At 42.9% G+C, this 22,436-nt stretch overlaps 1 protein-coding gene across 4 annotated transcripts in view; it reads right to left on the bottom strand.

The window, feature by feature from the left end:
• Positions 1-22,436, bottom strand: part of LOC138569359 (uncharacterized) — a 1,262,132-nt gene that overhangs the window by 1,043,392 nt on the left and 196,304 nt on the right. For all 4 annotated transcript variants that reach the window (XM_069647272.1, XM_069647275.1, XM_069647274.1 and 1 more), the window contains 5 exons: positions 20,172-20,308; positions 18,717-18,872; positions 16,903-17,108; positions 7,356-7,453; positions 1,633-1,769 (listed from right to left, as the gene is read on the bottom strand). In XM_069647272.1, the coding sequence (XP_069503373.1) occupies positions 1,633-1,769; positions 7,356-7,453; positions 16,903-17,108; positions 18,717-18,872; positions 20,172-20,308 (734 nt within the window). The remainder of the gene's footprint in view (positions 1-1,632; positions 1,770-7,355; positions 7,454-16,902; positions 17,109-18,716; positions 18,873-20,171; positions 20,309-22,436) is intronic.

The raw sequence follows: 22,436 nt of genomic DNA, 5'->3' as shown, positions 1-22,436 counted from the left end.
TTCAAACTAAACTGCTCAAAGAAAACCAACCTTTCAATCAGTACCAAAAGAAGACCAACCAATGGTTGTAGGAGGACTTGCAAATTCAAGAAAAAGTGTGTAAGACATGTTGGGACAAACAGTGTCATGCAATCTCGCCCCACAGCTGGAATAACCTCACAAGAAATGTAAGAATTGACCCAAATGTATGTGATCCAGCGTAATGCTGGGAACCCATCAGTTCCAACGAGAAGCACAGGATTCAATCTGCCTTATCAAACAAACTTGATCAAATTAGAGAGGGGATTAAGTTGAAGAAACTCGACCTACCGACTCAGGTTCTAGAGAACAGTCCTTTGCCCGCCATTAAAAAATTGGAGGGTCAAGCCACATTCAGCTTTCAGTCCATCTCAGAGCAAGAATTGGCCAAGGTGATCTCCAATTTAAAAACTTTCTACAAAGGAGATCCTTGCTCCTCTCTAATAATTAAAGAATGCTCCCCCGTCCTTATTCCAGCTCTGACTAAGTTTGTTAATGCCTCTCTTATGGCGAATGAAGTTCCTGCCAACATAAAAAAGGCGTGGATTATTGCTGAAAAAACCCAATCTTTGTCCCCTTACTGCTTCTAATTATAGGCCTATTACTAACACTCCCTTTCTGTTGAAGATCTTGGCGAAGTTTACACTGGTTACCCGTGCAGGCCAGGATTGTGTTTAGGCTCCTCCTTATTACACATAAATGCATACATGGAGTCATGCCACTTTACCTTAAAGATTTAGTTATGGTAAAAAAAAACATTAGATCCCTTCGATCTGATTAATCTAATACCCTAGCTATGCCACACCTGAAAACAAAAAAATATTTAAGAAGGGGCTAAAAACGGCACTCTTCGCATAAAATCCTGCTGCTTCACGCCTGATCCTGTCATTCTATGATTTCTGCTTTTGAACCAATCCCAGACTTGGTGCCGTTTTTGTTGTCTCTGTTCTGTTTTACGTTTCACAGCGCCCTTAAGCCTCAGGGTATCTGGTTGCGCTATACAAATGTTAAACATAAACAAAAACACCCACTGCGGGAATCCACCTAAGCACCAAGAAAATATTAAGGTTTGCAGTGAGGGATCTACACAGAAACAAACATATGCAAACAGACATACACCTTAAATGTGCACAGTAATGCAAACCATCCCTCATTCCTTCCCAAAAAAGGTTGGAGTCTAAATGTGCCACAACCCAAAAAAGGACATAACCTGAGCCAAGTAAAAGGTTGGCCACTCTGACCCCTGTTAATCACCAGGAAGCCTTGCACTCTCTGCACTCATATTTAGCAGGCCTGGCACCATTGCTCAGTGACTCATGGTAGTCTGTCAAAATGCAGTAGCGTTGCATATGTTTTAGATTTTCTTCTGACTCACATCTGATGCTTGTATTGAATGTATGCTCTATGGATTTGGTGATGCTGCACAGCCACGAAAGACCTGAGGTCCTACTTGAGAATTATAACAAGTGTAAACTTTATACTATATTGCCTCCCTTACTGATGATCATGCACCGAAAAAGTGAAGCAATCAGGCTTTAGTTCTCCTGATGGTTTCAAAGGTGAGGATGATGTAGAAAAGCAACATACATATAGCATGATGGTTTTGTGACTTACCCCAGAGAACGTAGGGTTTAGCAGTTGGAGGTCAGCATACTTAGCACTGGCTCTGAAGCTTCTGAAGTTGGTGAGCAGCCAGTCTCTGTTCACATTGGTGGCATTCATAGGCGCACACACTGGCCCTGCGGATGAAGCTGTAAGAACAGCATCCATTTTAGTTATTCCAATTAAATGTGTTCAGTGTTATCAGACCAATTGGCTGCCCCCCTCACATGGTGCGACAAACCAACCACCTTAATTATTACAGTCCTCAGCGTGTGTCGGAAAATAAAATTGGAAGAAATACATCCATTTATAAAAATATAGGTATTGAAATAAGTTTCAGACAATCAGCATGCCAAGATTAGCGTTTAAGATGCATCTTATATGGTTATGGGTGTTGGGCAAATTCTAGATGGGAGAGTCCATGCAGAATTTTAGTCTACAGTTGGCCATAGCATCTCCCGCTTGTTTTCTCCATTAGTCCCGTGATGAGGGAGCTCAGCAAATGTGGTTGCTCAGAGCACTGGCATTATTCACAGGTCTAACGCATGTGTGCAGGCCACCCTGAGAGCAGCGTGCATCCTCACCAACGGTGTCTATGACTCTCACTCCCCATTCCCACATATGCCCCATTCAAAGTAGCGCCCTCAACATTCAAACGCAGGTGCAAAAGCATTTCAAAACTAACAAAATACAAAACATGCTTGCAGCTGTATCAGCTTCTCCATCACAGTGTCCTATCTGCGTTAGTTGGATTCCAGCGTTAATCATGACTCTGTAATGAATCCTGTCAAATGACTACCTTCATCCAGATTCGATGATGGAAAATCCATCAGTTCCTTAGACATTTTTTATTTTGTTCACATGGTTTGTTATTGGCAATAAGAATGCTCAGGGCGGATCATCTCTTTTGGTAACAGAGCAGCTCAGACCTAGTCAGCCCTTGCTAAAGTTCCTCCCTGCACCAGCAGTTAAAAGGACAGCCCTCCTTGCATATTATTATCATCCAAATCACAATTTCTTCCTGATTTGTCTTGATTTCAGAGGTTGACATATGAATCTGGAGGGTGTAGTAGCCAGTGGTCTCTGCAGAAAATCCCAATCCAGTAATTTCCCGTGACAGAATCATACTCTATCCATACTAAACATTTGCTCGATGATGAAATTCTTTCTGTTGACAGATCTTCGATAAATCATCAGCTTTCCAATGATATGATATTATGATATTTTATTTATAGCGCGCCGATACACAAGTGTTTCAAACTTGTGATGAACACTCATCGTCAGAATACCCAGAACCATATATACTCTGAGTAGTGGCTTTTCCCACCAAAACTAAATGATGACATTTTTCAAATGTAAATTTAAACAAAGAGTTTTTCTCACTGCCTCTAAATGTGGTTAAATCTCGAATTCTAAAGGAATCTGGGCTTGAAAGTAGCTAATATATGTAAATGCTCACAAAATGATGGTTCATTATGAGGCACCATCTGCCAACGTTTACCTTGTTTTGAGGCATGGGGCTGCAACCTTTAGCTCTCCAGATGTTTTGGACTACATATATCAGCATAGTCAATGGGGAGATATCCTGGGAGTCACAGTCCAAAGCATCTGGCATGCCGCAGACACCAGCTATAACGGTACTCAAGGCATCCTATTGTCCCATTCATGTATACCTCAGTCATCAGTACCCGCAGTTGTACACAAGGAACATTTAATTACAATGTTTACACAAGTCAACAAAATTGCGAATCAGTTCTCAAATAACACCTGAAACCAAAACACGCTCATCTGCTATCAGCCTAGAGACACAGTGGTTTATTGGGATCCTGCAAAACTGTGCGTAATACTCCAGTTACATTTACTTTGCAACTCCTTCTTCCCTCAGACTCATATAACCTTTCACAAACCATTTTCCAGATATGCTCAAGGTTATGAGAGACACTGTCAATTATGAAATATTTTCTTACCATTTAAAATGCTTAATTTGTGAGGTCTGGCTTTTTCCCTACTGAAGAGCCATTCCCACTACGGATATGGTGTGTCTTGTATTTACTGCATGATTTATTTTATGTTAGGATGAACTGCGCAGAAGTACAATAACAAACCTTCCAAGGGTTCCAATGTATAGGCAGAAAATACACGTGTCAACACCGTCTAAGGTACTTGGGCATACATAGCTTTGTATTAGGTCAGAATTCGATATTTGGGTTCCATTTGCATAGTGAGTCCCCTAAAAGGTTGCTGACTTTCTTGGTTTTTAGACTTTATGTTTCTCTCAGAGGAATTTCTACGTAGGTCACTCCAGCAGTTGCAACACCTTTTGGTGTGCTGCCCTGAGTCGGCAATGTGATTAACAATGCATTGGTGCCCAAGACAGTTCTCCTACCAGAAAGTGTGTTGAGGAGTAAGCTGGTGGCAGCTATAAATTGTGTTTTTGGCTACGCCATGCTATAGCCGTTTTACATCAATAACACATCTTAAATTCCTAAACCCCAATCAGTTGTTTTTTGGTCTTTCTTAGTTTGAATGGACAATGAGTAATGGCCAAAATGACAGTTCTTCCAGAGGCCATCCAGGCATGCTTGTGTGACTACTCGCCGGTTTTAGCTGGATGAGGGTCTAACAGAAACTCAATCCATATGGGTGTGGGTTTGCTCGAGTGTATGGTATTTCGGTGTGTATCCTCGATTGCTCACATGGCAAGTCTTTGAATGGTGCACAATTGTGGGTTGGTAGGCGTGGTTACCACGTCCCTTGTTTTGCAACTATAGATAGGGATACACCCCACTGTTGTAGACATTAATATTGGGGATAAATAATCTCAAACACTGCTAAGGGTTCTGACTTCGCTCTGCCCTGCCTTTTTTATGGATTTTATGATTTTACATCCTCTTCTTGCAGGAATAATCTCAATGCTGGGTTCTGGAAAATCCGTGCCTGCTGTGCTGATCTGCTCCCAAAATCTTTCATCAACTCATAACATTCACTGGACTGAGGTGGGAGCTCCTCGGCTGCATTGTCCTTTAGTGGGACGTCTGCCGCCTCTGATCTGATTGCATGGTCTGTTCTATGCTCCTTCACTGCTGTGGTGCCCTCCTCTTCGTGGGACATCTGCAGAGCACCTTTCGTCATTGCAATCCTATATTCTTGGCTCCCTCTTTACCTGGGATTCTACCCACACAGACCAGAGGCCCCTATCGATGAATAGTATGACCAAACCCCAATTCCAAAACTCATGTAGGCACCCAGCCTTCACAAGCCATTCCCAATACAGCCATTGCCTTGCATCAAGGCCCCTGGGTCCTCTGTCCATGATTCTGTTTCTGGTTCTGTCCTCCAGGGTCTTCTGGCTATAGGCTCAGAGTATCTCTGGTGCCTCTCTGGCTGCAACTGTTTCTCTTCAGTGGGCTGGACTCCCACTCTGCAGCCAGCCCCCTAGAGGGTGTGCTGGCAGAACCTGGGTTCTGAACTCCTCCCCTTGGCCCCCCCAAACTCCACATGGCCTCTGCCGTCTCTGCTCGTAAATGCTGTAGTCTACATATACTTACCTTTTCACTATAGTTGTGAAAGAGCTTTTACGTTCGACCCGTTAAACCCCCTGGACAAACTTCTAGAACCTCTAAAACTGCTTAAAATTAACCTTTACCTTACCTGTGAACTAGCATTGACATTTTTTCCCTGGGGGTCCTGGAGTCATTTGTGAAATCCTGATATTTCTAAAGTGTCCCTGTGATTTGCTATGCATTTTAGAGTGATTAATCACTGCAGTACACTCCCAATATTTGTTACAAGGTAGATCGTATTAGAAGTGATTGTGGATGTCCGTTTCTACCTTGAGAAGATAAAAGGGTTCATTGTAGACCCTCTGCTGCATCGACTGTCTTTTTAAGCTCTGTTGATTTCCAAACCACTACCAGACACTCCTAGTGAACCATGCAAATTGGATAGAATTTAATATAACTGTCTTTTTCCACTGATAATGGGAGTGAGTTGAATTTTGCATAGACCCTTTACTATTTTATACATGTATTGTTTTTATTGCTAACAAATTTATTGGAACGCTATTTAATGCATTTATTATGTATTTGTTTGGCATACTGTATATTGTGTTCTGTATTTCGTTGTGTGCTTGTCTGGGACTAATTGTACCTTGATACCAGCCATATCTCCTCCTAAGAGTGACGCCAGGTTGCTCTGTCATGTTAGCATTAACAGAGCTTCGGAGGAACTTGGCATTCATGGCACCCACTACTGGGTTGGCCTTGTGAAACCCTCATCGGAGGGCTTCAGGAAACCTAAACACTTTGCATGGGCCAGGGGGTTGGTGTGCATTGTTAGATCATACGCCATTCAGTGAGTAATTGGCAATGACCGCGACTGTCACGATTAGATGTATTTAGAATCAGTGATCCTACTAAATTCGGTGGTGGTGAGAGATCCTGCTATGCATCAGAGTTCTTTCGGAACATGATCCTCTGTCTGGCCATCTGCAACTTGATTGAATTTCTTTCAGTGCACTGAGGGCGATAAAAGCGAGGTGAGAAGAATGCTAGCGTGCTCTGGTAAAGATGAGCCTGGATGCTCCTTCTAACATCAGTCAGATCACTAATATGCAGACTCTTGTCTTGCATGGAGCTCCAGCATCCGGCCATCAGTACAGTAAAAAGACGTGCCCAATGCAGTGGGGCCCACACAGTGCATTGGGTCTTAGAGTGGATATTCTTAGATGGGAAGTGACACTTAAGGCATTTGTGTGCTTATAGGAGTGGGCGTTAAACATATTGAGCACAATGAGCCAGGGTAAGCGTTCTAAATGTGAGCTGTGCTCGCTCAATGAGCCAGTGAAGTTTTCAAAGAAATAGTAACATGTGATCTCACCTAGAGATCTCTGTTAGCATTCTGGCAACTGCATATGAAAATACCTGGATGCACTGGAAACTCTGCTGTGAGGCACCGCGAAAGAGCAGATTGCAAAAGTCATAATTCACACCAAAGATGGAGTGTGCTTTAGTGGCACAATGTGATTCAGACAAAAATAGTCTCAGTTGTCTGATTAGAATATGGGAGTAATTGGTTGAGCTTCTGATCAAATTGACCTGAGAGTCTGATGAGTAGATGAGTCCAGAATGATGCTTAAGAGCTCATGTTATAAAATAAATCATAATTTGATGGCGGGGAGCAATTACGTTTGCACTGCATCGTAAATGGCTGACCGTCACCAAATCTTCATCATTTGCATGGAGGGGTCCAAAGGTGCTGGCCAAGACATACGTTAGTGTACACATGTGTGCGCCACCTTTTGCCCTGCACTTTTGCACTACGCTGTACTTTTTGTATAGTCGGGAAAAATCCAAGTAAAATAACACCTGCCAATGTTTGATCATTCTTCTCAGTGGCCATAAGGACATTTAGAGTATTTTGGGGTCTCTGGATGCAAAATATCATTCCAGTTAATAATAATACTTAATGCGCCGATCGAATAAGATTGAAATGGAACAATTCAGTCACAATTTGACGGTTGAACGTAATGTAAGAAAATCAATATGTAGGTAGATATTTCACATAATTCTCCTCAATAAACACTAACTCACTTTCCTTCCAAGTGCTACACAGTGCAGGACTTCATGGTCTCTTTGATATATCTTATATTTAAACATGATCAATGATGAGTTTTATCAGCTTTGACTGCACTTTAACTACAGTGAACAATGACCCACCTGTTTTGGTGCTCTTACCATTTTTAGTCTGATTTAAGTTGCTCCATAATGCACTATAGATCTCCTGACTTCTTGCCATGCTCATTGCCGGGTAGGCTTTATCGACACCGGAGACCCTGGCAAAGAGAAGAAGGCAACATTGAATCATAAACAATCCACATTGTAGACCCACGCTGCAAGAAATGGCAGCCTGGGCTTGCACTAGTGCACTTTGTGATCCCTGATTTTCCAGCAGAACAGTAGAGTAGTGGCACACGGTCCAGAATGCTCCCCTCCGGGCCAACTCAAAGGGTCATGAGCAGCAGTAGAAGGGGCACATTCAAGAGGAACAGAGGAGTGGAGGAAAATGTATTGTTCTTAGTCACAGTCAAACAATGGATGGCCTCCTCAATGTGTGCGTGGCTTCTCAGTGGAATAACCGTTTGAAGATAATCAAGAGATGTCCCTTACCTGTAACAATAATTCTGTAGTGCATGTAATTGTAAACTGTGCATAATAGTGCCCTGTTGTGTGTATGGACTGTGCTGTGAAGCAATAGAGCACTCTACTGGGAAGAGTCTCATTATTTACCCACCTCTGCCTAGGCTATCTTACAACAACCATACCTCGATATTTCAAGCACTGGATGTCATTGGGCCTCATTACAAGTTTGGCGATAGCCTTGTAGGTAAAACCGGCAGGCTGCTACCAAACTTGCAAATTTTAGCGGCGCCCAGGAATGGACAATTACCGGGTCATTACGGCCTTGCCGGACCCAAAAATCGCGGATTCCCTGGTGCCAGAAAATATTCTTCCCCATTTTCATTTAGCCCCATGGCGCTCAATGAGAATGTGGAACCTGGATGCACCGGCACCATTCGTGAATGGTGTCGGTGTATCCCACAAGCTGTGCTCGCGGGGGCCGTCTGCCCACCAGGTCAGACCTAGCGGGCACACAGGCACCCGCGAGCACAACTCGTAGTTTGCCGGTCCGGTAGTAACGGGGCCGGTAGTTTACCGGCGCTGTTACTACTGGACCGTCAAACTTGTAATGAGGCCCATTGTCTGTTAATAAACAGCCAGAGACTATAACCCTGCCGGTCTGGTATTAAAGTGCCGGTATTAACATATACCGGCACTTTACCTGACTGGCAGAGTACAAGTATGCTGGTGGGGGCAACCAAACTTGCCTCCAGCCAAGAGCTGGAGGTAACTCAGGCCCCCACCGGCATTAAACAGCCGGTATTTTTTTTTTTGCACAGATTATTTGGTTTCCATATATGAAACCTTTAACCTCACCGTGTCCAGTTTTTCATTGGTTGTCTACAGTTTGATGAACGTTGTCTAACTCTCCAGACTTGATCTAATGTTTCTGGGCCTATTAATGTTTTCCAAGCGTTGTCACGCTTTTAAGTCCCTCCAGTTTCTTGAGTATTAGGATCACCAGTCTTATGAGCGCTATGTTCATCTTCATTGTTTCTCCTTCAACTAGAGTCCTCCACCACTCTTCAGCGCTCATTGTCCTAGAGCTTCTCAATATTTCGCCCAAGCACTGCGTACGCTCTTCTCCAAGTCCTACGCAATGTAGGGTAAGGTGTTTCAGAGATTCTTTCTCTCATTTTATTGTACATATTCTACAACTTTCGAGACTGTTCAACTTTTTTCTCCTTTGCAGTATTTCTCCCATTGGTAAGATGTTTAGTCTGAATCTCAGGAGAAGGTCTTGGAAGTACCAATTCAGGAATAAAGTCAGGTAACTCGGAATCATGTTCAGCTTGCTTGGTTGTGCCCAGAAGTCTTCATAGCCTTTGTATTTACAGTTGTTTTCCTGGGTTTCTATCCAGTCGGCCATGTATAGTTTTTTCTTTGTTTTGTCTGGGTTGATCCATAGGTCATCCTCTGACTCGTTAAGATTCGCTAGGGTCGCTCGACACGTCTTTTGCCACTCTGTTAGAATTGTGTCAGATTCTCCTTTTAGGGCTTTATTCAACGCACTGAATCCTCCTATTGTGGTGTCCTCAAGACATTTTCGGAAGAAGCTTAGCGTTTTCCATACCACTATGGTTTTGAGTGAGGTTAAAGCTAGCTCTCTCCTTATTTGATGTATTGGCACCGAATTGGGCAGTTGTAGTACTTTTCACCAAAACTGGCCCTCCAATGTTGACCATGTTTGGGGCAATAAGGGCATTGGTGATTCGACACCATATGTCAGTATGGGCACAACTTTCATCCTATAAAAGGTAACCAGTGGTGTTAAGGTGAATCTGCAGTATCTTTTAAGCAGTATTTTCCCTTGAGCAGCTAAGTTGTTTACTTTCCTTTTTAGCCCTTCTATTCTTGGTACGTTGTGTTTCGTATTATCAATGCATGCTCCCAGGTATGTGAATGCATCCACTTCCAATTTTTTTTTGTTTTTCATTGAGCTGCCGTTTTTTTAGGTCTACCTTTTCTTCCTCCTGGACGGAGCTTTAAGATCCTAGATTTTTCTGGATTTATTACAAGATCGTTTGCGTCTACAAACGATTGCAATGCTGTGAGCTGTCTTTGCAAACCAATTTGAGTCTGGTCCATCAGGACAATATCGTCTACATATAGCAGTCTTCCTACCGGAGTCCCTGCAATTTTAGGTGGAAAGGAGCGAATAAACTCGAAGGCTTCGTCGATGTCTGATGTAAACAAGTTGTAAAGTTCTGGCGCCAACGGGCACCCTTGTTTTAGGCCCGTTCTTATCGAAATTTGGTCTGTTAGCGTTCCTGCTTTGTCCAGCCTGACTCTGATGCTTGTGTTTGTGTACAGATCTTTGATGTTCTCCACCAGTGTCTGCGGACATTCCCAGCTCTCCAATTTCTTCCACAGCTTAGCTCTTTTTATTGTGTCAAAGGCTTTTGACAAATCTACAAAAGCTATGTAGATTTCTTGGTTTTTATTCCTTTGTTCTTGCTTTCATCAGGTTAATCAAAAAGATGTTAAGAGCAGTACCTCTCCCTCTCACAAAACCTGACTGCCAAGGATCATATCGTCCGTTTTGCTGTGCCCAGATATTCAAAGCTTTCAGCAATGTAGATGCAAAGACCTTTCCTATGACGTCCAGTAGTGCGATCGGTCTGTAGTTGTCTGCTGATGTTCTAAGACCCTTTTTAAAAATCGGCACCACTACCGCTTTCCTCCAGGAATCTGGAATTTTTTCTGTTTGGAGTATGTATTTAAACAGATGATGAGAAACTTTGCCCACTCGCATATGTTGCTTTTTTTTGTTTGCCAATGATTTCCTCTTAGGTACGATGTAGTTTTCCCCTTGCTGCTGTGTGTGGTATTCGCACCATGTTGTAGCACTTATTGGATTCATTTGGCTTATCTCTTGAGGCTTCTCTACATCGTTAATGATTGTCCAAATTTCTGCAGTGTTTTTGGTTCTTATTTTTTCTAACATTCTTTCTGCGTCCTGATTTAGCATGGTCTTCTTATCTAAATGGAGCCAGTTTCGGAACCTCTGTTTTAACCTATGTATCTCTTTACTAGGGTTATTGAATTTGGTCTTTTTTAGTCGTCTGATGTTTCTCCTTAGTTCTTTTTTCCTTTCTCGTATTCGACTATCGTACTGGTGTTGATGGTTCGTGGTTGGATGGTTACTTCCAGGTTTCCTTTCTGTGACAAAGGCTCTGAAGAGTGGTGTATAGTCAATCCTTTGTGGATCTTGTTCGTTTTCAAGCGTCAAAATCATCTGTTTTAATTACGATTTAGTTCTTTGATTTTTTCTGGTCTGATCCTTAGTTTCGTACCTCGTTGGTCTGTCACTAAATCCTGGTTATAAGTGCTTGTCTTATTGTTACTGATATTTTTACATGTCAATTTCATCAAGTTATGGTCGCTTTCTGTTGTTGTTATTACTTCCAAAGTCTGGATGTTCTCTGACAGATTACTTGAAATACAAATGTAGTCCAGTATCTCTGCTGATTGTACCCCCTTCCAAGTTGGCTTTGCTGGGAGATCCCCTTTCACCTTTCCGTTTAGTATGACGCAGTGTCTTGATTGCAACATGCAATTCCACATTGTTCCTCTTTTTTCCTTCGCTGTTGCTTTTATTGTATCGTGCTGTGGTTGGTTATCCTTGTTCAGGCAGGTGCAATTTAGGTCACCAACTAGTATGTAGGTTGGATCTGTCCACTTCTCTCTCTGTTCGTCTATTAGTTCTGCAATTTTGTCCGGTACATTTTCGTGTAAAGTGTTGGCAGGATTCCAGTATATATTAATCAATAGTAATGTTCTCGTGACTTCTTTGTCTGTCTGTATCACTACCATCTGGATAAATGGGTTTGGGTTTACCGCCTCCAGCACTTGCCAATTCAGGTCATTTTTAATAGCTACTAATAGACCTGACGTAGGTCTTCCTCTTAAGCCTTTTACTGCTGGGTTCAGTAATACCACGTATCCTTCTAGTGTTGGTGGTTGCAGACGCCATGTTTCCTGTAGGCACAGTACTTTAAAGTTCTCTTTTTGAAGCACTCCATTACTAAAAAGGTGGTTGGAGCCTCTTGTGTTCCAGCTCCCAAGGGTCCACGAACCCACGCTTTTTACTGTTTTATGTTATTGAGTGTTCATTTTATCATCAATCATGTTTTTCAACCATTTCCACCTCGCCGCTTCATTTTCTTCTCCTTGTTTTTTAATTCTGCTGTTTGAACTGCCTTTGCTCTGGTTGTCACTTTTCTCTGATGTTACTCTGTCTGTCCTGGAGCTGCCAGAATCTTTGTCATTTTTGTTAATCTGTCTCACTGGATGTTTCTTTATTTTCTCTTGCGTTCTTATTATTTTGCCGCTTTCTTGAAGGTCAAAGCCCATTGGTCTCAACTGAGGTGCTTCTTCCAGAAGCAATTGTCTCACCAGGTTTGACCTTGTGTGCAAGATTACCTTGCCGGTACGGTCCTCATCAACAAACTCCACGATTACTAGATCGTCCATGGTGATTAGTCTTAGTGCCGGGATATGATGTAGGAGTCTTATTGCATTGGTTCTGTTGAGAATTAGTCCGTCCTCATAATGGAGGATACGTTCTAGGACGAGCCCTGGGAGCTTATGGGTGTCAGCAGCACTTTTTTTATGTGCTTGTCGATATTGAAGTTCTTTTTCCGCTTCTTTTGTTTTCGACTGTTCACTTCTGTCCTCCATCTCAGGTCGGTTGTTATTGTTTCTCCTTTCTCTGTCCCGACGGTTTCCAGTCTTTGGGTTTGCAGGCGGCCTCGAGTTCATTCATTGCACTCCATGTTCACTCTTCTGCCCCCTATCTCTTTTGTCCACAGTTTTTGTCAATTGTTCTTTGTGTATATGAGTGGTCGTTGTTCTTCCTCTTTCTCTTTGTTTCTCCTTTTCCGTGAATGTTGTCATTATTGTTGAGGAGTCACTCTCGCTGTAGTCTGTATTCTCCTCACTCATGGACTCGTCGGCCTCTGCGTTTGTTTCTTCGAGGGCTCTTGTTCTCTGTTTCTCTTCGTCATCTGATACCGTATATGTCGAGAGGTCCAGGAGGTCCTCTTCATAGCCGTCGTCGTCACCAGTTTCTGGGATTACCTGTTCATCTGTTTTCTGTTCTGATCTGACCTTTTTCTTGTTGTTTCTTAGCTGGTCTATTATACTCGGCTGTTCTTTTGGTATTGTCAAATTTTTAATAAATGCCCGGCATTTACTGCTGCCCGGTGTTTTGGTTGGCAGCTGGTTTTTTTGTTTTTTGATTGTGACACTGTTCTTTTGGTGCCCACCTGATTTACTTTCTGCAGTCCCGTTTTTCTTCAGTTTTTTCTGTCTTTCCTGTTTTTTGTCTCCTGCTTTTATGTCTCTTATTTTAAAGATCTCACAGACGTTCCCGTTCTTTTTTTCTTTCTCCAGGCACTTGTTCGTGTTATTGGATTCCTCTGTACCTGTTGTTGTTTGCCTAGTTGTGGCCTCATGCATCTGTCTCGTGTTATTTTGACGTTCGCTGTCAGTTTTGTTTGGGGTTCTTTCCCTTGCCATGATCTCGTATGACCTCACTGACTCTTTTATTGATCCTAAGCCGTTAGATTGATTCTTTGGTTCTTCTCCTACTAGTCCCCTGCCAGTGGTTTCTTCAATTACTAGGATTCTGTCTTCACTTTGTTTTGCCTTCACCAGTTCTTCACTATGCACAGCGAGAGTTCTCATTGAGGCCTCACTTTGTATTTCTCTGTTTTCTTGAGTTCTTTCCTGTACTTCCGGCGGCCTCCCTCCTTTGTTTTCTTGTTCGTTGGTTCCTGCCTCGTTTGGGTTTTCTGCTACTGCAGGTGCTCCTTGTGCAATCGCTGTGCTGTTTTCTTTACTTAGGGATTCTTTTCCTCTTGGGTTTGGCCTCCCTAATCTTCTCTCTTTTAGTAGGGGTTCAATTATGTCATGTAGTAATTGGGTGACGTTTGCTGTGCTATTGTCTAAAGTGTTTTGTATTGCTGAGATGAACCCTTCCACGAATATTGTTTTAGTGTGAACCATTGGCAGTATTGTGGAGTGGTCTCTTAGGGTGTCTGCAATATCCTCGTACAGTTTCATGAAAGGGGCTAGTGACCATTTGGAAGTTTTCTTCCTCTGTTCTACCCGGTTTTGTCGGGTGCTCGTTTTCCACTTGGTTTAAGGGTGTGGTCTGTGTCGTATGGTCTTGGTTAACGACTTTGCCAGTCGTACCTCTCCACTTGTTGCCTTGGGCAGTTCCTGTAATCTTTCCCCTTATGGCGTTCTCTATGTCCATTGACGTCTCCAGCAGTACTGCGTCTGATATTCCGACCCCAGTTGTTCTTTTTGTTTGGAGAGCACTGGCCGGACTTCCACTGCCGAAGGTGAAGCTTGATGTTGGCAGAGCTTTTATTAAAAGTGATGTTTTTTCTCCATATGTGATGTTTGGGGTTGTTGGGACCCGAGTCACTAGATTTACTGGCACTGGCCCTGCTGTGAAGGGTCTCCATGTGACGGTATTGGCGGCTCCTTCCTTGTGGTTGTTTGGATATTTAGTCCTTTTGACTGTGTATCTAACTGGGGGGCTGGTTTGAGGCCTCAGTTTTGCCCCTTCGCTACCTTGAGTGTTTCCTGGCTTCTTCAACGGACCTTCGTCTTCTGTCATAGAGTTATAATTTTTCCTTTTCAGGACATTCAATTTATGAGGCTCCATGTTTGTAGAAGGCATTGGTTTATCTGCCTTGTTTGGTTCTGTTGCTAGTCTTTTGTTGTTGCCTGTCCTCGCTTCCTTTGGATTTTCCCAGTGCTCGATGGTTGATGCGTCCGTCAATGTTGGGTCCGGTGAACTGGCCAGGTTATGTATCTGGTCTTCCGTTTTCTTATGAGCAGTCGTTTGCTGTACCTTTTTTGACAGATGCTGTGCTTCTATCTTATGTTGCCTGCAACGATCTCTATTTCGTCCATGACTGCCTCCGTAAGTATGGGTATTTCCCATGCATCCGACTGATTGCCTATATATTGAGCAGTGCTTGCTCCAATTTTTACTTGTATATTGAAGGGGCACAGGATTTGGTTTGTTTGGGGGTCCTGGGCCACCATCTGTGACTCTGCCTCTGCTGCCCAAGAGGGCGTAGAGCAGGAATATCTGGGCCCCCTTCTTCTCTCACCTCCCCTCTGTCCTGTTCCTGGTCTCTCCTTAGGAGCATCATTTCCTTGTGCAAACTTTATTGGTCAAGTTGAGTCTTGCGAAAAGGTCTTACCTTCTTTTTTCTTCTTGCGCACTTTTGCCAATAATAACGTCTGGCGCTCTGCTCCTTGCACGTTACTTGACACACTCAAACTTTGTCTCGAGGTCGGGATCAAAGAGGGAACACCTCCGCAGTCTCCCATCCAATGGTCACTCTGTCAGCGCGCCTAACAGCCGCACAACAGCCAATGGGCTTGTCACCGCCGGGCTTAACGCCGCAAGGGTGGTAGCCTCAGACTCTTGAGGGAGTCCAAGATCACGTGACCACTACATGTGGTGGATATGCCCCGCTTCCTCCAGGAAGCGTGATGGGACGCTGATGCCGGCAAGAGCCTTAACTGCGCTCGCAATGCCGGGTAAGTAAGGAGAAGCTTGCTCTTCGTGATGAATAACTGTTCTCCAGGGAAAAAAACAGCCGGTATTCAGCACTGGTGCTGCTGGTGGCAAGAATACCAGCAAATCCCCCCATGCAGTGGAGTGGAATGGGGATTTACTGGTTATTCCGCTGCATGTAATATCCCCGGATTGTTGGGATATATGGCAGTGGAAGCGCCAGTTGTGTTTCCCAGTATCCTGCCGGATTTTCCACCAGGATACCTGCAAACCTACAGTAAGGCCCTACATGTGGGAAAATAAAATGGCCTGGGTGCGTCGCAATTCCAAGATCATAAAACAAACACTCTGTTGAACAGAAGATTCATTATACCTATCATAATCGTCATAATTTCTTTTAGTTTACTATACTTGTTTTCCTAGATAGCTCTCTCTTTGCATGTAAATCTTTTATATACATTATTTTTCTGTGTCTTTTGTATATTTGTTTTTTGCTTTGTTAAAAAACATTGCCTTTTATCTTAATTGGCATTTCTAAAAATCTGGTTCTAACATTTATCAAATAATTTCCAACAAATTGTGGGGCCATTAAGGGCCACATTCTCAAATGTTCTTGTTCGAGCAAGTGATGAAGTGCGCATCTCATCACTTGCGCTTAGAAGGAGCAGACCAGTTCACAAAGGCCATCTGAATGGGTGCATCTTAGATCCGATCATTCAGATGACTATTTCCATCGCTTTGTGCATCTGCACAAATCAGGGGTGTTTAAGAGCATTTAAAAGCACATCCCGAATTCACTAATGGGATGTGCTTCTAAATGCGTAGAATTTGGAGACATCCCCCTACACCTGCTGGGAACATGCGCAGGGGAATGTGCAAAACATGACATGTCATTTTTCACCATGTCATGCCATCACGTCTCCCCCTGTGCCAACTGACTCCCTAACGCTGCCCGACCCTCTCCTCACTGTCACCCTGTACAACTGTACCCCTCTTCTGTGCCTCTCTGAATCCTACCCCGCGCTTTATATCTGTTCTGTTGTTCCCTCTGAAAAGCACTCCTTTAGGCATCTGTACTGTTGTATACCTTTCTAAAGCGGTCCGTTATGCATATGTATTATTGTACACACCTGTAAAGCGCTCCGTTGCTCCTCAAAGATAGGTCCACGCTCAATAAATACCATAATAATATTAATAACAATAATACAAGTTGTTCATGTGTCAGAGCGGACATTTCATATAATCCCTTACTGAGTACAGAACTTGCTGAATGAAGTAATGGGGTCGTAACTGTGACTGAATGCCAATGGAAGTGGGGACCATTACTGGCCTTGTTAACAACCTTGAGATCAGCCACTTTATCATAGGCACCAAAATAAGTCTGCTTTTTAACTTAATATGCATCTGGGATCCTTGACCAATGGTGGGGAACAGTCTAAATGTGAAGTTTGAGCACCACTGTGGGTAATTGAACATTACTTGCAATAAACAAACAAAGAAACACACAGCTTGAGAGTACACACTCCTGAAGGAAAAATCTAAGATGTAACTTACACAACTTGAAGAGAGTCACAAGAAACATTGGACAGGATCTGTGTGAGCTGGGACCCAGTGATGCTGGGCAGGAGGATGGGCAGTTTATTCTGGAACCAATCTGCATAGTCAGTCGTGTTCAGCTGACTCTTCTCATGGACCAGCCGCATGAGGGTCCGATTCAGCATGGCCCCAGAGGCTGTTATGTTCACCAAAGAAAGGTTCCACTGCAGGAAGAAAGAGCTGGTTAGCAGTGAAGGAAGGCTCCCTAAATCATGACGAATAGCATACTCAGACCAAAAGGTCCTGCAATACTACATCATATAGTAGATTGTGTGGTGCCATGTTGTGCTGTGTGATTGTATGCACTGAGGCTCTATATATATGTTTGGGTCCATTTCAAAATACACACACTTTAGGCCTGATACAGGGTCTACAAATTCCTGAAATCTGATCAGAGCTGTGATCTGTCCTTTCCTCTCAATTGAAGAGGAGATTCCTCCAGAGCAGGTCTCTTAGCTGTATTAGAACAAGGATTATAGAGGAGATGCTCAATATTCTTTCGAAGGCTGTCACAAATCTATTCTCCCATATAGAAAGTGCTCTGTCTTACGAGGGGCATTCACTGTGTATGTGGGGTCCCTACACTCATTTGTGGCGTGCAGTAAAATCAGTGGGCAGAGCGAGGAGGGCCCATAATATCCTCTGGTGGGAGGGGCTCTTTAGAGGATAATCATTATTTATTGTTGAGAGGTGTGCATTGCCCTCATATTCTTAGCTTCTATGGACATTCTTGTATCCAATGTTTCAATTTCTTGCACCTGGGGATAGGGCTCACTCCTAATATGTGTCCCAGACTATGCATCTTCAGATTTCTCTATTTTATTTATGTTCATATAGGGGCATGCATTGGCCCCTGTATATTACACCCACAGCTTCCAGTGTCGAATTTAAACATAGAAAGATGCATATGTTGCTGTATTATGTCAATTCATATAACATTATTTATTAAACAAATTCCCAAACAATTTAATTTCTGGGATTAACAAACATGACATAACCGATACAACGAAAATGGGTTGTAATTATTACTAGCAATGCTACTTCATATTCACTGAGTGTGGGACTATTAATGCTCCCCTGCTATGGTGCATTTGTATGTAGCTAGGCTGTATTTACTTCGGCCTGAAGACTGGCCTTTGCCAGCAGGTGAGAGGGGAGAACACTATCCAGCCAACAGCACACCCTAGACCCTCTCAAATGTGGGGTGTATAGCAATGGAGTAGCATTCACCCCCAACCCAGACCCACAGTAATTCAGGGTATATGTGTAAGAAGGCAACCTGCGAGAGAGAAACGTGAACAGTAGTAGCCTACCCCTTGGGTCATTAGCAAGGGCTTAGTAATTATGTCCAAACTGATGTGTTGTCATAGGTGTTGAAAAGGCAGGCCCATGGTATTATAACCTCTTCAGTTACATCATTACCAGTGCCTATAATGTGATGACATGTGTCTAATCCTCCCTTGCTTCAAGCAATCTCACTAATGCTGCAGCATGAAATAATTTGGAAACTCTTTACCCACCCAGGGGAATTTCTATTCCTTCTTAACCTTCTATAAGTCAGTAATGGGAATGCCATAACGCCTGCCATGTCTTCATACTGAAGACTGCAATCTCTGTTCAACACCATACATCATACGGTAGGCCTGAAGAGAGCAATGGAGTTGCTCTTGCCTCAGTCATAAATACTATGGTAATGAGGTTGATAGTAAAGTGCAAGATGTCCATAGGTTGTGTAAATTAAACATTCAAATACCTAATGTTGAATACTGTACCATATTAAACTCTGTGTAGAATCCTGCCAGGTCTGCCAGAGTCCTATTGTCAAGGTTGTTAAAGATGGCGGCGATGTTGGAGTCACTGCTGAGAGCACCAGAGAGCACCGTCATATCAGCCAATTGCAGAGAGGTGAGAAGGTCCAGAACATCCAGCTGTCAGGATTGATAAAAACAAATATTAACAAAGAATGTGTGTGTGTGTGTGTGTATGTCTATGTGTGTGTGTCTGTGTGTGTGCGCGCGCGCACGCACACGCAAAGGCACGCAAATGCCTCTATACAGCTATTCAATAATAGAGGCTATAGAAACCTGAGCCTTAATAGAAACCTTGCAATTATGTAAATAAAGCCATCTGGACATCCTGCATGAGACTCAGGGATGGTTTTGAATCTGGTAACCATCACACATCAATAGGTATTACACCTCAAGCTCAACGGTCCCCAAATGGAAATCTTTGTCTTGCCCTGCCTCACCTACTTAAAGAAACCCCCTCACTATGCCTACACCACCTGATTTGCAAAATTAATCACTATAAAAACAATGGTCCACAACCTAGGTTTCACCTGGAATGCAGGCTTCTGCATTTATTGATAGGTCAACGCCATTGTCTAATGAGCATCTCTTTCAAATAAAACTCCTCATAGAAAACCAACCCTTCAATCAGTACCAAAAGAAGACCAACCAATGGTTGTAGAAGGACTTGCTGATTCAAGAAAAAGTATGTAAGACCTGTTGGGACAAGCAGTGTCCTGCAATCTCTCCCTACAGCTGGAATAACCTCACAAGAAATCTAAGAATTGCCTTAAGTGCCTGTGTTCCAGCGTAAAACTGGGAACCCATCAGTTCTAACAAGAAACACAGGATCACCCACTACTGGAATGCACCTAAGCACCAAGAAACTATTAAGGTTTGCAGCGAGGAATCTACAGATAAACAACCATATGCAAACAAACATAAACCTTACATGTCTAGAGTAATGCAAACCTTCCCTTATTCCTTCCCAAAAAAAGGTTAGGATCTAAATGTGCGATAACCCAAAAAAGGACATAACATGAGCCAAGAAAAAGGTAGGCCACTCTGAACCCTGATAATCACCAGGAAGCCATGCACATCTGAACTCATATTTAGCATACCTGGCACCATTGCTCAGTGACTCATGGTCATCTGTCAAAATGCGTAGCGTTGCATATGTTTTAGATTTTCTTCTGACTCACATCTGATGCTTGTATTGAATGTATGCTCTATGGATTTGGTGATGCTGCACAGCCACAAAAGACCAGAGGTCCTACTTGAGAATTATAACACGTGTAAACTTTATACTATATTGCCTCCTTATTGATAATCATGCACCGAAAAAGTGAAACAATCAGGCATTAGTTCTCATGATGGTTTCAAAGGTGAGGATGATGTAGAAAAGCAACATACATATAGCATGATGGTTTTGTGACTTACCCCAGAGAACGTAGGGTTTAGCAGTTGGAGGTCAGCATACTTAGCACTGGCTCTGAAGCTTCTGAAGTTGGTGAGCAGCCAGTCTCTGTTCGCATTGGTGGCATTCATAGGAACACACACTGACCCTGCGGGTGAAGCTGTAACAACAGCATCCATTTTACAGTTATTCCAATTGAATGTGTTCAGTGTTATCAGACCAATTGGCTGCCCCCCTCACATGGTGCGGCAAACCACCCTTTATTATTTCGGTCCTCAGTATGTGTCGGAAAATAGAATTTGATGAAAAACATCAATTTACAAAAATATATATATTGGAATGAGTTTCAGACAATCAGCATGCCAAGATTAGCGTTTAAGATGCATTTTATGGTTATGGATGGTGGGCAAATTCTAGATGGGAGAGACATTCCAGTTGGCTATAGAATCTCCCACTTCTTTTCTTCATTAGTCCCATGATGAGGGAGTTTAGCAAATCTGGCTGCTCAGAGCACTGGCATTATTCACTGGTCTACCGCATGTGTGCAAGTGTGAGTTTGAACTAGGCCCTGCCCCATTCATGAGTAATCAGACAACATGATAAAGAAGATTGTGAATCAGTTCTCAAATAACACCCAAAACCAAAACACGTGATCTGCTATCAGCCTAGAGACACAGTGGTTTATAGGAATCCTGCAGAAACTGTGCGTTTTACTCCAGTTACATTTACTTTGCAACTTGTTCTTACCTCAGACTATATAACCTTTCATGATCCACTTTCCAGATATGCTCACGTTTACGAGAGACACTGTCAATTATAAAATATTTTTTTACCATTTAAAATGCTTAATTTGTGAGGTCTGGCTTTTTCCCTACTGAAGAGCCATTCCCACTACGGATATGGTGTGTCTTGTATTTACTGCATGATCTATAGGCGGAAAATACAAGTGTAAACACCTCTAAAGGAGTGGTACTTGGACATACATAGGATTGTATTAGGTCAGCATTTGATATTTGGCTTCCTTTTGCGTACTGTGTCCCCTACAAGGTTGTTGACTTTCTTGGAGTTTAGACTTTATGTTTCTCTCAGAGGAATTTCTGCTTAAGTCCCTCTGGCTGTTGCAACACCTTTTGGTGTGCTGCCCTTAGTTGGCCATATGGTTAGCAATGCGTGGGTGCTGTAAGGAACGCATGGTATGTGTTCACAGTTCAGGTGATCGCAGTTCAAGGCGGTTTATTGAACTTCAATCGGGTTTGAAAAACACCTATCTAATCCTTAATCTAAAGATGGGAGCAAGCTACAACCATCAAATAATGTTAACGCAGTCCTAGTGGTCTCTTGTCAAAATAAGACGACCTATACTAATAAACATATTGCCAATCCTTACTTCTAAATACAAATAGTGTGGGAAACAATGTTACGCAAAATAAAAGTGTTCAAGAAATGATATGTTGGGATATTCAAGCCATTGGCTTCCCTTCAGCACATTTTCAGCACGGGACAAGGTGGCACACTCAAGCTTAACAGAGACTCTGGCTTCTCTAGTACGAGTATGCAGTTCAAAACTTCCACATCAGGGCCTTCTATGCCAAGCCTCTCTGTTATTCAAAGTCTCTTTTTCAGAGGGCCTAATGCAACATGACAAATATCACAGTTACTTTCTTCTTAGGATTTCATATGTAAAAATTCTCGGGTGATTTTGTGTTCACCCAGGATACCCCTCGGCGGGGCTCAGACCCGCTTTAAGACAAAACCTTCTTAGGTGTTTTTCGCTTCACCCCGGGTCCCCCTTCACCGGCTCAGATCAACTTTAACATAAAACTTTCAATTGTTCTCCCTCTGCCGGGCTTAGACCAATTTTAGCTACTTTGCCACAAACTTTCTTTACTGTATCAACAGCAAAGATTTTCGACTGTGTGTGAGATTTCGCTTGACCCGTTGCAGAACCACTTCGATATTCAGTTCTTTAAAACTCTTTCACTTTTCAGCTGGATACCTTACCTTTGATTGAGCACACACGTGGTCCTAGACCACTCTGTCAAAGGTATCGTACCTTGGTTTCAAAGTTCAATCACTCATTAGCAGTTCAACTTTACTTGCGTCTTTTATCACACCTATTTCAAACAAGGTTTGTTCCAGCGCTTGCCATACAATGCTGCTGTCTTCATCCTTGGCTTCAACACAGACAGTCTTTTCTCTGTCTCCCCAACTCACCGACTGTGTTGGTTTCACTGACAAAGCTTTGTTCCTGGAACCAAGGACAGCACTACAGCGGCTGGTGAATCTCC

Source organism: Ambystoma mexicanum, chromosome 2q (assembly GCF_040938575.1).
Source record: "Ambystoma mexicanum isolate Mex_15411 chromosome 2q, UKY_AmexF1_1, whole genome shotgun sequence".
NCBI lineage: Eukaryota > Metazoa > Chordata > Amphibia > Caudata > Ambystomatidae > Ambystoma > Ambystoma mexicanum.
The sequence above is the reverse complement of the archived record's forward strand: the minus strand, read 5'-3'. Positions and strand labels throughout refer to the sequence as shown.